The sequence below is a fragment of the Phyllopteryx taeniolatus genome, chromosome 16 (assembly GCF_024500385.1).
Source record: "Phyllopteryx taeniolatus isolate TA_2022b chromosome 16, UOR_Ptae_1.2, whole genome shotgun sequence".
Lineage (NCBI taxonomy): Eukaryota > Metazoa > Chordata > Actinopteri > Syngnathiformes > Syngnathidae > Phyllopteryx > Phyllopteryx taeniolatus.
Genome location: NC_084517.1, coordinates 434,858 through 449,857, shown reverse-complemented (window position 1 = coordinate 449,857; position 15,000 = coordinate 434,858). Strand labels below are relative to the sequence as shown.

At 47.2% G+C, this 15,000-nt stretch overlaps 1 protein-coding gene across 1 annotated transcript in view; it reads left to right on the top strand.

Moving 5' to 3' along the window:
- The window catches only part of LOC133466322 (chromobox protein homolog 1-like), a 45,503-nt gene that overhangs the window by 8,591 nt on the left and 21,912 nt on the right, over positions 1 to 15,000 (top strand). The window contains exons 2-3 of the mRNA XM_061749907.1: positions 43 to 269; positions 400 to 571. Coding sequence (XP_061605891.1) covers positions 43 to 269; positions 400 to 571 — 399 coding nt within the window. The remainder of the gene's footprint in view (positions 1 to 42; positions 270 to 399; positions 572 to 15,000) is intronic.

Below are 15,000 nucleotides of genomic sequence, written 5' to 3'. Positions count from 1 at the left end.
ACACTTTTATTGTCTCTTCATGTTTATGTGGATCTGTCATAGGCTTCCTCATTGCACGTCAAGCTGGCGACCATAGCAGTAAAAGGCAATACGGAGGAGGGGCAGCAGCAGCAGCAGCCTGTAGTGCCTGAAACTCCCACAGGAGCTACAGAAACGACGGCATCACCAGAGGAGGAAGAAGAGGAAGAATATGTGGTTGAAAAGGTTTTGGAACGTAGAGTGGTGAAGGGAAAAGTGGAATTTCTGCTGAAATGGAAGGGTTTCTCAAAGTGAGTCTAATATATTTCAAGAAGGACAAATATGCAAAACATGAATTCTTGTTTAAAAAAAAAAACAAAAAGTAGAAATTATTTTACTCGATTTTACAACTTGTTTTCCTGTCTGCACCTGCCTGTTTAGTGAGGACAATACATGGGAGCCAGAGGACAATTTGGACTGCCCTGACCTCATTGCAGAATTCATGCGAAAGTACAAAGAGAAGGAGGAAAAAAAGAAGGAGGGCAAGAGAAAAGCATCCAATGAAGCAGCAGGAGCACCAGAGGACAGAACGAGCAAGAAGAAGAAGGATGAGGTAAGGGGGGAGTTACAGCGTTGCGGTGTTCCGATTTCTGTGTTTTGATATGTTCCACTCTTAAAGGTCAAAAGACAAAGATGTTATGGGATCAGTTAAAATCCATATTTGCATTGTCTATGTGTTATGTAATACATGCACATTACTTCCAGAAAGTTTTCAACGATAGTTTAGCTAAAAATGAGGTTTTTATTACAAATCTTTAGCCCTCCCCGAACATACCCTAAGCTCAAGGGTGTGGTTACGCTATCCACCGCAAGGGCTACCAGAAGTGATGTTGCAATTGACAAACACAGCGCGCTACACTCTATACGCAATGGCGAGCCACGTGTTAGAATATGAGGAGGAGGAGGATTTCGACGTACAGGAGCACCCAACTGAACTCGGAATCGTTAAACCATACACATTTGAGCCGAACAGGAGGTTGGAACTGACAGTGACGACGACGAGCACCCAGGTAGATGCTGTACAACAGAAAAAGAGAGGCCACTGGGTCGATGTGACGGTATGTCAAAAGCATGTCTTTTTATACAGTCATGGCTTGAAATAATGGCACCTTAGGGGTGCCAATATTTTTTCGAACGACCATGCGTATTATATATTCATATATCTTTCAGTGACACGGCATAAGCTTTTACATAGTATGCAGTATTCCTATGTATTGTGTGACCCTCGCTGAGTAGTGTTATAACACGCCACACAGAAAGTCTTTGCCGTGTCTGTTGGCTTGTCATATAGGCAAAAGTACAGACGACAGTACTGAAAAGTACTGCACGGGTCTTTTTTTCCCTAGTGCATAGTAACCAAAGAGGCGTCTGTATATACAAGGAAATCCTCACCTCTTGTCTTCGCCGTGGCGGCTGCGAGATTTAGTTCTCTTGCTGGTTGAGGTCCCGATGGCTGTACAAAAAAATAGTTGGCACGGCAGCTGGTTTCAGCCTCCACCTCTGTATCCAATGCTTTCTGCTAAGTCTTTCTCAAAACACGGCGGTTTGAAGTGATCAGCACAGAGTTTGGAATGCTTGCGAATAACCCATAGCTGACCACGTTTCTTCCCCTGTCGATTGACTTTCCCGATCCACTGGTCACGTGTTCCTTTTTCCCTTGGAAAGCCAAAAAAAAACAAAAGCCACACAATAAACCATTGTGTCAACAACGGTATGGAACAATAGCACACAGCGACGGATAGAGCTGAAGACCGGCAGACGCGGGATGCAAAAAGCAGAAGGCGCATTCTGCATCATATCGATTTACAGTGGGTACGGAAAGTATTCAGACCCCCTTAACTTTTTACTTTTTTTGTATTGCAGCCATTTGCTAAAATAATAAATTTGTTTCCCCACGTTAATGTACACACAGAACCCCCTATTGACAGAAAAAAACGGAATTGTTGAAATTTTTCCATATTTATTAAAAAATAAAAACTGAAATATCACACAGCCATAAGTATTCAGACCCTTTACTCAGTATTTAGTAGAAGCACCCTTTTGAGCTAATATAGCCATGAGTCCTTTTGGGAATGATGCAACAAGTTTTTCACACCTGGATTCGGGGATCCTCTGCCATTCCTCCTTGCAGATCCTCTCCAGTTCTGTCAGGTTGGATGGTGAACGTTGGTGGGCAGCCATTTTCAGGTCTTTCCAGAGATGCTCAATTGGGTTTAAGTCAGGTCTCTGTCTGGGCCAATCAAAAACAGTCATGGAGTTGTTCTGAAGCCACTCCTTCTGTATTTTAGCTGTGTGCTTAGGGTCATTGTCTTTTTTGAAGGTGAACCTTCAACCCAGTCTGAGGTTCTGAGCACTCTGGAAAAGGTTTTCGTCCAGGATACTCCGTACTTGGCCATATTCATCTTTCCTTCAATTTCACCCATTCGTCCTGTCCCTGCAGCTGAAAAACACCCCCACAGCATGATGCTGCCACCACTATGCTTTACTGTTGGGACTGTATTGGACAGGTGATGAGCAGTGCCTGGTTTTCTCCACACATGCCACTAAGAATTAAAGCCCACAATTACTATCTTGGTCTCATCCGAACCCTGATCGTCCTAAACGTCTTCCATTTCAGGATTATGTAGGCCACTATGCTCTTAAGAACCTTAAGTGCAGCAGAATTTTTTTGTAACCTTGGCCAGATCTGTGCCTTGCCACAATTCTGTCTCTGAGCTCTTCAGGCAGTTCCTTTGACCTCATGATTCTCATTTGCTCTCACATGCACTGTGAGCTGTAAGATCTTGTATAGACAGGGCTGTAGCTTTCCTAATCAAGTCCAATCAGTATAATCAAACACAGATGGACGCCAATGAAGGTGTCAAACCATCTTAAGGATGATCTGAAGAAATGGACAGCACCCGAGTTAAATATATGAGTGTCACAGCAAGGGTCTGAATACTTATGGCTGTGTGATATTTTTGTTTTTCTTTATTAATAAATCAGCAAGAATTTCAACAATTACGTTTTTTTTCCCCTCCTTGAGCCGTCACCTTGTTGTGGTGGAGGGGTTTGTGTGTCCCAGTGATCCTAGGAGCTAAGTTGTCTGGGGCTTTATGCCCCTGGCAGGGTCACCCATGACAAACAGGTCCTAGGTGAGGGACCAGACAAAGCACGGCTCAAAGACCCCTAATGATGACGACAAACAATGGACTTCGTTTTCCCTTGCCCGGACGCGGGCCACCGGGGGCCCCCCACTGGAGCCAGGCCTGGTGGTGGGGCTCGAAGGCGAGCGCCTGGTGGCCGGGCCTGCACCCATGGGGCCCGGCCGGGCACAGCCCGAAAGGGTAACGTGGGTCCCCCTTCCCATGGGCTCACCACCTGTGGGAGGGGCCATAGGGGTCGGGTGCAGTGTGAGCTGGGCGGTGGCCGAAGGCGGGGACCTTGGCGATCCGATCCCCGGCTACAGAAGCTGGCTCTAGGGACGTGGAATGTCACCTCTCTGGCAGGGAAGGAGCCCGAGCTGGTGTGTGAGGTCGAGAAGTTCCGACTCGATATAGTCGGACTCGCCTCCACACACACCTGGGGCTCTGGTACCAGTCCTCTCGAGAGGGGTTGGACTCTCTTCCACTCTGGAGTTGCCCATGGTGAGAGGCGCCGAGCAGGTGTGGGTATACTTATTGCCCCCCGGCTCGGCGCCTATACGTTGGGGTTCACCCCGGTGGACGAGAGGGTAGCCTCCCTCCGCCTTCGGGTGGGGGGACGGGTCCTGACTGTTGTTTGTGCCTATGCACCAAACAGCAGTTCAGAGTACCCACCCTTTTTGGAGTCCTTGGAGGGGGTGCTGGAGAGCGCTCCCGCTGGGGACTCCATTGTTCTGTTGGGGGACTTCAATGCTCACGTGGGCAATGACAGTGAGACCTGGAAGGGCGCGATTGGGAGGAACGGCCCCCCCGATCAGAACCCAAGCGGTGTTCTGTTATTGGACTTCTGTGCTCGTCACGGATTGTCCATAACGAACACCATGTTCAAGCATAAGGGTGTCCACACGTGCACTTGGCACCAGGACACCCTAGGTCGCAGTTCGATGATCGACTTTGTGGTCGTGTCATCGGACTTGCGGCCGCATGTCTTGGACACTCGGGTGAAGAGAGGGGCGGAGCTGTCAACTGATCACCACCTGGTGGTGAGTTGGCTCCGATGGTGGGGGAAGATGCCGGTCCGACGTGGCAGGCCCAAACGTATTGTGAGGGTCTGCTGGGAACGTCTGGCAGAATCCCCTGTCAGAAGGAGTTTCAACTCACACCTCCGACAGAACTTTGCTCATGTTCCGGGGGAGGCGGGGGACATCGAGTCCGAGTGGACCATGTTCCGCGCCTCCATTGCTGAGGCGGCCGACCGGAGCTGTGGCCGTAAGGTGGTCGGTGCCTGTCGTGGCGGCAATCCCCGAACCCGTTGGTGGACACCAACGGTGAGGGATGCCGTCAAGCTGAAGAAGGAGTCCTATCGGGCCTTTTTGGCCTGTGGGACTCCTGAGGCAGCTGATGGGTACCGGCTGGCCAAGCGGAATGCAGCTCTGGTGGTCGCTGAAGCAAAAACCCGGGCATGGGAGGAGTTCGGTGAGGCCATGGAGAAAGACTTCCGGACGGCTTCGAGGAAATTCTGGTCCACCATCCGACGTCTCAGGAGAGGAAAGCAGTGCACCACCAACACTGTGTATAGTGGGGATGGGGCGCTGCTGACCTCGACTCGGGACGTTGTGAGTCGGTGGGGAGAATACTTCGAAGACCTCCTCAATTCCACCGACACGCCTTCCCATGGGGAAGCAGAGTGTGGGTTCTCTGAGGCGGGCTCTCGTATCTCTGGGTTTGAGGTCACCGAGGTAGTTAAAAAGCTCCTCGGTGGCAGGGCCCCGGGGGTGGATGAGATTCGCCCGGAGTTCCTAAAGGCTCTGGATGTTGTGGGGCTGTCCTGGTTGACACGCCTCTGCAACATCGCGTGGACATCGGGGACAGTGCCTCTGGATTGGCAGACTGGGGTGGTGGTCCCCCTTTTTAAGAAGGGGGACCGGAGGGTGTGTTCCAACTACAGGGGGATCACACTGCTCAGCCTCCCTGGTAAGGTCTATTCAGGGGTGCTGGAGAGGAGGGTCCGTCGGGAAGTCGAATCTCAGATTCAGGAGGAGCAGTGTGGTTTTCGTCCTGGCCGTGGAACAGTGGACCAGCTCTACACCCTCGGCAGGGTCCTCGAGGGTGCATGGGAGTTCGCCCAACCAGTCTACATGTGTTTTGTGGACTTGGAGAAGGCGTTCGACCGTGTCCCTCGGGGAGTCCTGTGGAGAGTGCTTCGGGAGTATGGGGTACCGAACCCCCTGATACGGGCTGTTCGGTCCCTGTACGACCGGAGTCAGAGTTTGGTCCGCATATCCGGCAGTAAGTCGGACTCGTTCCCGGTGAGGGTTGGACTCCGCCAAGGCTGCCCTTTGTCGCCGATTCTGTTCATAACTTTTATGGACAGAATTTCTAGGCGCAGCCGAGGCGTAGAGGGGGTCCGGTTTGGTGGCCTCAGTATTGCATCTCTGCTTTTTGCAGATGATGTGGTTCTGTTGGCTTCATCAAGCCGTGACCTCCAACTCTCATTGGAGCAGTTCGCAGCCGAGTGTGAAGCGGCTGGGATGAGAATCAGCACCTCCAAATCTGAGACCATGGTCCTCAGTCGGGAAAGGGTGGCATGCCATCTCCAGGTCGGGGATGAGATCCTGCCCCAAGTGGAGGAATTCAAGTATCTTGGGGTCTTTTTCACGAGTGAGGGAAGAATGGAACGGGAGATCGACAGGCGGATCGGTGCAGCGTCTGCAGTGATGCGGACTTTGTATCGGTCCGTTGTGGTAAAGAAAGAGCTAAGCCGAAAGGCGAAGCTCTCAATTTACCGGTCGATCTTCGTTCCTACCCTCACCTATGGTCATGAGCTGTGGGTCGTGACCGAAAGAACAAGATCCCGGATACAAGCGGCCGAAATGAGTTTCCTCCGCAGGGTGTCCGGGCTCTCCCTTAGAGATAGGGTGAGAAGCTCGGTCATCCGGGAGGATCTCAGAGTAGAGCCGCTACTCCTCCGCATTGAGAGGAGCCAGATGAGGTGGCTGGGGCATCTGATTCGGATGCCTCCCGGACGCCTCCCCGGTGAGGTGTTCCGGGCATGTCCCACCGGGAGGAGACCCCGGGGACGACCCAGGACGCGCTGGAGAGACTACATCCTTCGGCTGGCCTGGGAACCCCTCGGGATCCCCCCGGAAGAGCTGGATGAAGTGGCTGGGGAGAGGGTAGTCTGGGCGTCCCTGCTGAAGCTACTGCCCCCGCGACCCGACCCGGATAAGCGGTAGAGAATGGATGGATGGATGGACGTTTTTTTTTCTCGGCGGCACGGTGGACGACTGGTTAGAGCTTCAGCCTCACAGTTCTGAGGACCCGGGTTCAATCCCCGGCCCCACCTGTCTGGAGTTTGCATGTTCTCCCCGTGCCTGCGTGGGTTTTCTCCGGGCACTGCGGTTTCCTCCCACATCCCAAAAACATGCATTAATTAGAGACTCTAAATTGCCAGTAGGCATGAATGTGAGTGCGAATGGTTGTTTGTTTCTATGTGCCCTGCGATTGGCTGGCAACCAGTTCAGGGTGTAGCCCGCCTCCTGCCCGATGACAGCTGGGATAGGCTCAAGCACGCCCGCGACCCTAGTGAGGAGAAGCGGCTCAGAAAATGGATGGGTGGATGGACGTTTTTTTTCTCGGCGGCACGGTGGACGACTGGTTAGAGCATCAGCCTCACAGTTCTGAGGACCCGGGTTCAATCCCCGGCCCCACCTGTGTGGAGTTTGCATGTTCTCTCCGTGCCTGCGTTGGTTTTCTCCGGGCACTGCGGTTTCCTCCCACATCCCAAAAACATGCATTAATTAGAGACTCTAAATTGCCAGTAGGCATGAATGTGAGTGCGAATGGTTGTTTGTTTATATGTGCCCTGCGATTGGCTGGCTACCAGTTCAAGGTGTACCCCGCCTCCTGCCCGATGACAGCTGGGATAGGCTCAAGCACGCCCGCGACCCTAGTGAGGAGAAGTGGCTCGGAAAATGGATGGATGGACGTTTTTTTTTTCTGTCAATATGGGGTGCTGTGTGTAAATTAATGAGGAAAAAAATTAACTTAAATGATTTTAACAAATGGCTGGAGTATAACAAAGAGTGAAAACTTTAAAGGGGTCTGAAAACTTTCCGTACCCACCGTAAGTGCTGTATATCGGCTATATAATCACTCCTAAATGGCAGATGTGGTTTGTAAAGGGTTCTAGAGTTATCAAAAACATTTTTAACATCTTTGTCCTCTGACCTTTAAAGATGTCTAAATATTGTGGAGAGGAAATTTTGTTAATTTCACTTGGGCCTAGAGCTGCATCGTTGTGCGGTACAAAAACATCTACAGTATGATATAACCCACTATCCTTTATAGTGTTCTTCAATCTGTGGAGTATGTTGTTAGCTCTGTTGCTACACTAATGTAGCATCAGAGACAGTAACACAACAGTCGCCTTTCTATTACAGTGCCTTGGAAAAAGTATTCATACCCCTTTTTTTGTGTGATCGACCAACACAAAGTAATAATAATAATGCATTCAACTTAAATAGCGCTTTTCTAGGCACTAATAGACGCTTTACAGTTGCACGTGTTAGGGCTGCCACGATTCGTTGATAAGTCACAACCACGTCGACGATGAAAATCGTCGACAATTCAGTAGTCAAGGTCATTTTATTTTTTTAAGCTTTGTTTTTCTCTTCATTCCTCCCGCTTGCTTGCGCTTCTTTATGTGCCTCTTATGGCGGGTCGCCGTGACGCACATGAACAGTAGGTTTTATCCTGTTGGGTATTTTGGTGATGCACATGCACAGTCGTGGTCATCCGGTGATGTACCTGGAAAAACCACCACAAAGCATTAGCATGACCAATGAGCGCTAAAGTTTTACTTATTTCACCAAAGATGTGATGCAAAACCTGCAAGACACTGTGCCTTTTATGGCAGCATGACAGTGAGACGTAGTATGTTGTGCTTGATTCTATTTCTGATGAAGAGGAGCTGACCAATCCCAATTCTAGCCCTTAGCCTTTCCCCTTCGTCTTAGCCCTTGGTTTTGCAAACCAAGGGCTAAGACAAAGGGGTGTATAGCCCTTAAAACCAACTGTGGTCTAGGAGCTCACCTGAAAGTGAGGGGTATGGGACTCCGCCCCCACTGACAGGCGAAGAGTTTGCTTACAAGATGGCGGAACGGACAAGGAAGTACATAAATGTAAGTGGGCATAATTATTGATATTCATACTAATGACAATCATGTTTTTAATTAATTTAAATATATATATATTTTTGAATTGTAAACATCTTGTTATGACGAGCTCACACGTCACTATTCTACCGTGAGACTATGGCGACATTCACATTAAACGGACTTTGCTATAAATCAGAAGCTGCGCAGCTAATGTAGCGTCGTTAATAATGTCGCTTCTTAGTATACTGTGATGTTCGCTTTCCATAAGCTTAGCCTATAATCATGTAATGCAGCAGTTCACCGTCGTGAAGCCCTGAGCTTAGTGTTTACATATCCTCGTCCGACATCGGGTTTGCTAAACACACATGAAGTCTGGTCAATATTATAAATAACCAGACGCCTTTTCCTCCACAGGAACGCGACAAGACAACCGTCTTCTACAACAGCACACAAAACTCCAGAAATGAAAGCCAAGTGTCAAAATGCAATTATAAAGTTCCTTTTTAAAGAATATGAACAAAAAAGACATGAGACTGAAGCAAAAAAATAAATAATACAGTCTAGGTTGTTGCACCTTTCCAGTTAAAATGTAGATACTGTATTTAAATGTTTTTAATGTTATATTATTTGTATGTCATGTTTATTTGTTTGACACATTTCCTAAATAATAAAAATGTTCAAATAAAAAAATCTGCAATACCTAAAATTAAATAATCACACTATTACCATATCATATGGAAAATTTCCCAAATGTCAATAACTGTGTTCTGTCTTTTTGTTAATAGCGTGCTTCTGTTTTACCTCAACACTGTATTATGAGATGCCTAACTGATAATCATTTTGTATTTTATTTTTTATTCTATTTGATTTCTTTTTTGTGTGTGTTTACAAATGTTTTGTGATTGTTGTTATTGGTGTTATTTATTAGCCGATGTTAGGCCATAAGGTCAGTTTGTCAAAATATGTTCCTCCTTTCAAAATGTTTCTAAAGTAGAAACATAGTAGTAAATGTATTCAGCCTGTCTCGTGGTGGAAAACATTAATTATAAAGAATTTATACCTTTAGGAACTGCATAAACAGGCACAAATAAAAAAATTATATCATCTGACACACGATGGCATCTTGGAAATGTAAACAATTTTCGCCTCTGCCGACGACACAGCCAGTAAGAGGTAAAGGGCGTTGACGTGTTGTCCCAGTTCCTAGGGCAATTTACTCCTTCATCTTGGCCCTCCAAAGGAAAGGGCTATTGGGAAGGGGTAAAACGATAGATGTGTATATATATATGTGTGTGTCAGAATGTGGTGGTTTTTGAAGCTGTGACTCCCGCCTCATTCCACTCTGATAACACTGGGGAACAATTTGAAAATAATAATTCTTAGATTTTTATGCTGATTCCAAAATTGCAGTCAGTTTTTTCTAGCACGCCAAGTTTTTTCTCCACAGCTTACCCTCCAGATAAGCAAAATTCCACTCAAGAGCTATTACGATTGGATTCATCTACAGGTACGTGGCAACTTCTTTGTGCAGTCACAATTGAGACAGTGCGGTGAGAGGTGTGTGCAGCTCCCAATAGGTCAGTACTGCCAATATCTGCAAACAGAAAGCTAGCATACTAGGAATGAAGAGGATTTGTGCCATGTCCTTTGTAAAACAGTGTTAAATAAACATTGCAGTCATTCCTCTTTCTTTCATATTTAATTGTATATCAATATTTGAAAGGTTTTATGCACGTATCTAAGTACAGTATTTGTCATTTTTTAAGAAAAAGGGGATCTATAGTTCAAAAACTTGACGAGACAGAGAAAAACAGATATCAGTTTTGGATTCCGCACCCAAAAATTAGTTAACAGCTGTCAGACCTAACTCAACAAAAATTGTGTTCCCCAGTGTAATCGGCTGAAGCCCATGGTCATCTATTTTGCTGGTGCATATTCTGCTACATTTTGTCCTTCCACTAGACTTTCCATTGATATGCTTGGACACAGCACTCTGAACAGCCAGCCTCCTGAGCTCTGAACTTTTGTGGCTTACCCATCCTATGGAGGTTATCAATTATGGTGTTCTGTCCAGTTGTCACTGCAGTCATCCCCATATTGAAGTGAGATAATTGAATCAGAATCATCTTTATTTGCCAAGTATGTCCAAAAAACACACAAGGAATTTGTCTCTAGTTGTTGGAGCCGCTCTGGTACGACAACAGACAGTCAATTGACAGAGAACACTTTTGAGACATAAGGCCCAGCAGCAGAGGATGTACTTCCTGCGGCTTCTGAGAAAGCACGGCCTGCCACCGGAGCTGCTGAGACAGTTCTACACAGCGGTCATCGAATCAGTCCTGTGTTCTTCCATCACAGTCTGGTTCGGTGCTGCTACAAAAAAGGACAAACTCCGACTGCAACGGACAATCAAAACTGCTGAAAGGATTGTCGGTACCCCCCTACCCACCATTGAGGACTTGCACGCTGCCAGAACTAAGACAAGGGCGTGCAAAATCCTCTCGGACCCTCCGCTCCCAGGTCACCAGCTCTTCCAGCTCCTTCCCTCAGGTAGGCGCTACCGATCAATGCAAACTAGAACTAGTAGACATTCCAACAGCTTCTTCCCTCTTGCGATCAACTTCTTAAACACCTGACCTACAATTCCATTACAACATGCTGGCAATTTTTTGACTTTGTTGTCACATTTCTGTGGGGCCAATTATGTATTACTCGTGCACTCACTGTAGTTGTCTCGCCATGCTGCACTATTTGCATATACTGGCCACTCTTGCCAGAGTAGCATCTGCTCCATTTGCACACTGTTTGAGGAGTATCTGTAACATTTGCACAACCAACATTGTCCCAGATTATCGCACTACTCGTCACTTTAAACCGCATACACGCCTTGAAGTCTCAGCGCCCCTTGCACAATGGTCATTGCACCGGTCTATTGCAATATTAGTCATTCGAACTGCTCTAAGTGCTAGAGGACTCTGCATCTTTTTGCACAATTGTTTTTCGTCAATGTCTTTATGTCTCCAAAGTGTTCTGTAAATTGACTGTCTGTTGTACTAGAGCGGCTCCAACTACCGGAGACAAATTCCTTGTGTGTTTTGGACATACTTGGCAAATAAAGATGATTCTGATTCTGATAAAGACAAAAAACACTGAGCAATAAAGGGTTACTAGTTATCTGTTAATGCCGGTACATTTTTAATTTTTTTTGGGGACAATTGTGCAAAAAGATGCAAGGACCTCTAGCAGTTCGAAAGACTAATATTGCAATAGTCTGGTGCAATGACAATTGTGAAAGGGGCGCCGAGACTTCAAGCGAGTAGTGCGAGCTTCTTTTCCTTTCGGTTTGTCCCTTTAGGGGTCGCCACAGACTCGTCATCCTTTTCCATGTAAGCCTCTCTCCTGCATCCTCCTCTCGAAAACAAACTCCCCTAATGTCTTCCCTCACGACATCCATCAACCTTCTCTTTGGTCTTCCTCTAGCTCTCTTGCCTGGCAGCTCCATCCTCATCATCCTTCTACCAATATACTCACTATTTCTCCTCTGGATGTGACCAAACCATCGAAGTCTGCTCTCTCTAACTTTGTCTCAAAAACATCGAACCTCGGCTGTCACTCTTATGAGCTCATTTCTAATTTTATCCAAACTGGTCACTCCGAGAGCGAACCTCAACATCTTCATTTCCGCCACCTCCAGCTCTGCTTCTTGTTGTCTCTTCAGTGCCACTGTCTCTAATCCGTACATCATGGATGGCCTCACCACTGTTTTATAAACTTTGCCCTTCATCCTAGCAGAGACTCTTCTGTCACATAAAACACCGACACCTTCCTCCACCCGTTCCAACTTGCTTGGACCTGTTTCTTCACTTCTTGACCACACTCACCATTGCTCTGGACGGTTGACCCCAAGTATTTAAAGTCCTTCACCCTTGCTATCTCGTCTCCCTGTAGCCTCACTCTTCCCTCACCACCCGTCTCATTCATGCACATATATTCTGTCTTAGTTCGGCTAATCTTCATTCCTCTGCTTTCCAGTGCATGCCTCCATCTTTCTAACTGTTGCTCCACCTCCTCCCTGCTTTCACTGCAGATCACAATGTCATCTGCAAACATCATGGTCCACGGGTATTCCAGTCTAACCTCATCTGTCAGCCTATCCATCACCACTGCAAACAGGAAGGGGATCAGGGCTGATCCCTGATGCAGTCCCACCTCTACCTTAAATTCGTCTGTCACACCTACAGCACACCTCACCGCTGTTCTGCTCCCCTCATACATGTCCTGTATTAGTCAAAGATACTTCTCAGCCACTCCAGACTTCAGTACCACAGTTCCTCTCTGGGTACTCTGTCATAGGCTTTCTCTAGATCTACAAGGTCACAATGTAGCTCCTTCTGACCTTCTCTGTACTTTTCTATCAACATCCTCAAGGCAAATAATGCATCTGTGGTACTCTTTCTAGGCATGAAACCATACTGTTGCTCGCAAATACTCACATCTGTCCTCAGTCTAGCCTCCACTACTCTTTCCCACAACTTCATTGTGTGGCTCATCAACTCTATTCCTCTAAAGTTTCCACAGCTCTGCACATCACCTTTGTTCTTAAAAATGGGCACCAGCACACTTTTCCTCCATTCTTCAGGCATCTTCTCACGCGCGAGAATTCAATTGAACAAGCTGGTCAAAAACTCCACAGCCACCTCTCCTAGATGCTTCCATACCTCCACAGGAATGTCATCAGGCCCAACTGCCTTTCCATTTTTGATCCTCATTAATGCCTTTCTAACTTCCCCCTTACTAATCATTGCCACTTCCTGGTCCACCACACTTGCCTCTTCTACTCTCCCTTCTCTCTCATTTTCCTCATTCATCAACTCCTCGAAGTATTCTTTCCATCTATCTAGCACACTACTTGCACCAGTCAACATATTTCCATCTCTATCCTTAATCACCCTAACCTCCTGCACATCCTTCCCATCTCTATCGCTCTGTCTGGCCAGCCTGTATAGATCCTTTTCTCCTTCTTTAGTGCCCAATCTGTCATACATGTCATATATATATATGCCTCTTGTTTGGCCTTTGCCACCTCGACCTTTGCCCTGTGTCGCATCTCAATGTATTCCTTTCGCCTCTCCTCGGTCCTCTCAGTGTCCCACTTCTTCTTAGCTAACCTATTTTCTTGTATTATTTCCTGTACTGTATGGTTCCACCACCAAGTCTCCTTCTCTCTTTTCCTGCCAGAAGATACACCAAGTACTCTCCTGCCTGCCTCTCTGATCACCTTGGCTGCAGTGGTCCAGTCTTCTGGAAGCTCCTCCTGTCCACCGAGAGCCTGTCTCACCTCTTCTCAAAAAGCTGCACAACACTCGTCCTGTCTGAGCTTCCACCACATGGAAGGCTCTGCCTTTGTCTTCCTAATCTTCCTCCCCACCACCAGAGTCATCTTACACACCACCATCCTATGCTGTCTAGCCACACTCTCCCCTACCACTACTTTACAGTCGGTAACCTCCTTCAGATTACATCGTCTGCACAAGATGTAACCCACCTGCATGCTTCTACCTCCGCTCCTGTAGGTCACCCTATGTTCGTGCCGCTTCTGGAAAAAAGTGTTCACTACAGCCATTTGCATCATTGTTGCAAAGTCTACCACCATCTGTCACTCCAAGTTCCTTTCCTGGATGCCGTACTTACCCATCACGTCTTCATCACCCCTATTTCCTTCACCAACATGTCCATTACAATCTGCACCTAATACCACTCTCTCTCTCTGTCTGGGACGCTCAGAACTACTTCGTCTAGCTCCTTCCAGAATTTCTCTTTCACCTCTAGGTCACATCCTACCTGTGGGGCATAGCCACTAATCACATTACACATAACACCCTCAATGTCAAGTTTCAGCCTCATCACTCGATCTGATACTCTTTTCACCTTCAAGACATTCTTAGCCAACTCTTCTTTTAAAATAACCACGACTCCATTTATCTTTCCATCTACACCATGGTAAAATAATTTAAACCCTGCCCCTAAACTTCTAGCCTTACTGCCTTTCCACCTGGTCTCCTGGAGACACAATATATCAACCTTTCTCCTAATCATCATGTCAACCAACTCCCGAGATTTTTCTGTCATAGTCCCAACATTCAAAGTCCCCACATTCAGTTATAGGTTTTGTGCTTTCCTCTTCTCTTTCTGCCGAAGAACCCACTTTCCACCTCTTCTTCTTCTTCTTCGACCCACAGTAGCTGAATTTCCAACGGCGCCCTGCAGGTTGACGGCGCCGGTGGCGGACGTTGTTAACCTGGCAACGATCGATCCGGTATGGAATTCTTTGGATGAACGCTCATATTTGTTTGGCAAAGTTTTAAGCCGGATGCCCTTCCTGACGCAACCCTCTGCATTTATCCGGGCTTGGGACCGGCCTACAGTTTGCACTGGATTGTGCCCCCCATAGGGCTGCATTTCAAGAGAGTAGTAAAATAATCTGGGACAATGTTGGTTGTGCAAATGTTGCAGATACTCCTCAATCAGCAAATGGAGTAGATGCTACTCTGGCATGAGTGGCCAGTATTGGTCAACAACAGATATGCAAATAGTGCAGCGTGGTGAGACTACTACAGTGAGTGCACGAGTCATATATAATTGGCCCCACAGAAATGTGACAAAAAACTCAAGTCAAAAAATTGCCAGCATGTTGTAATGGA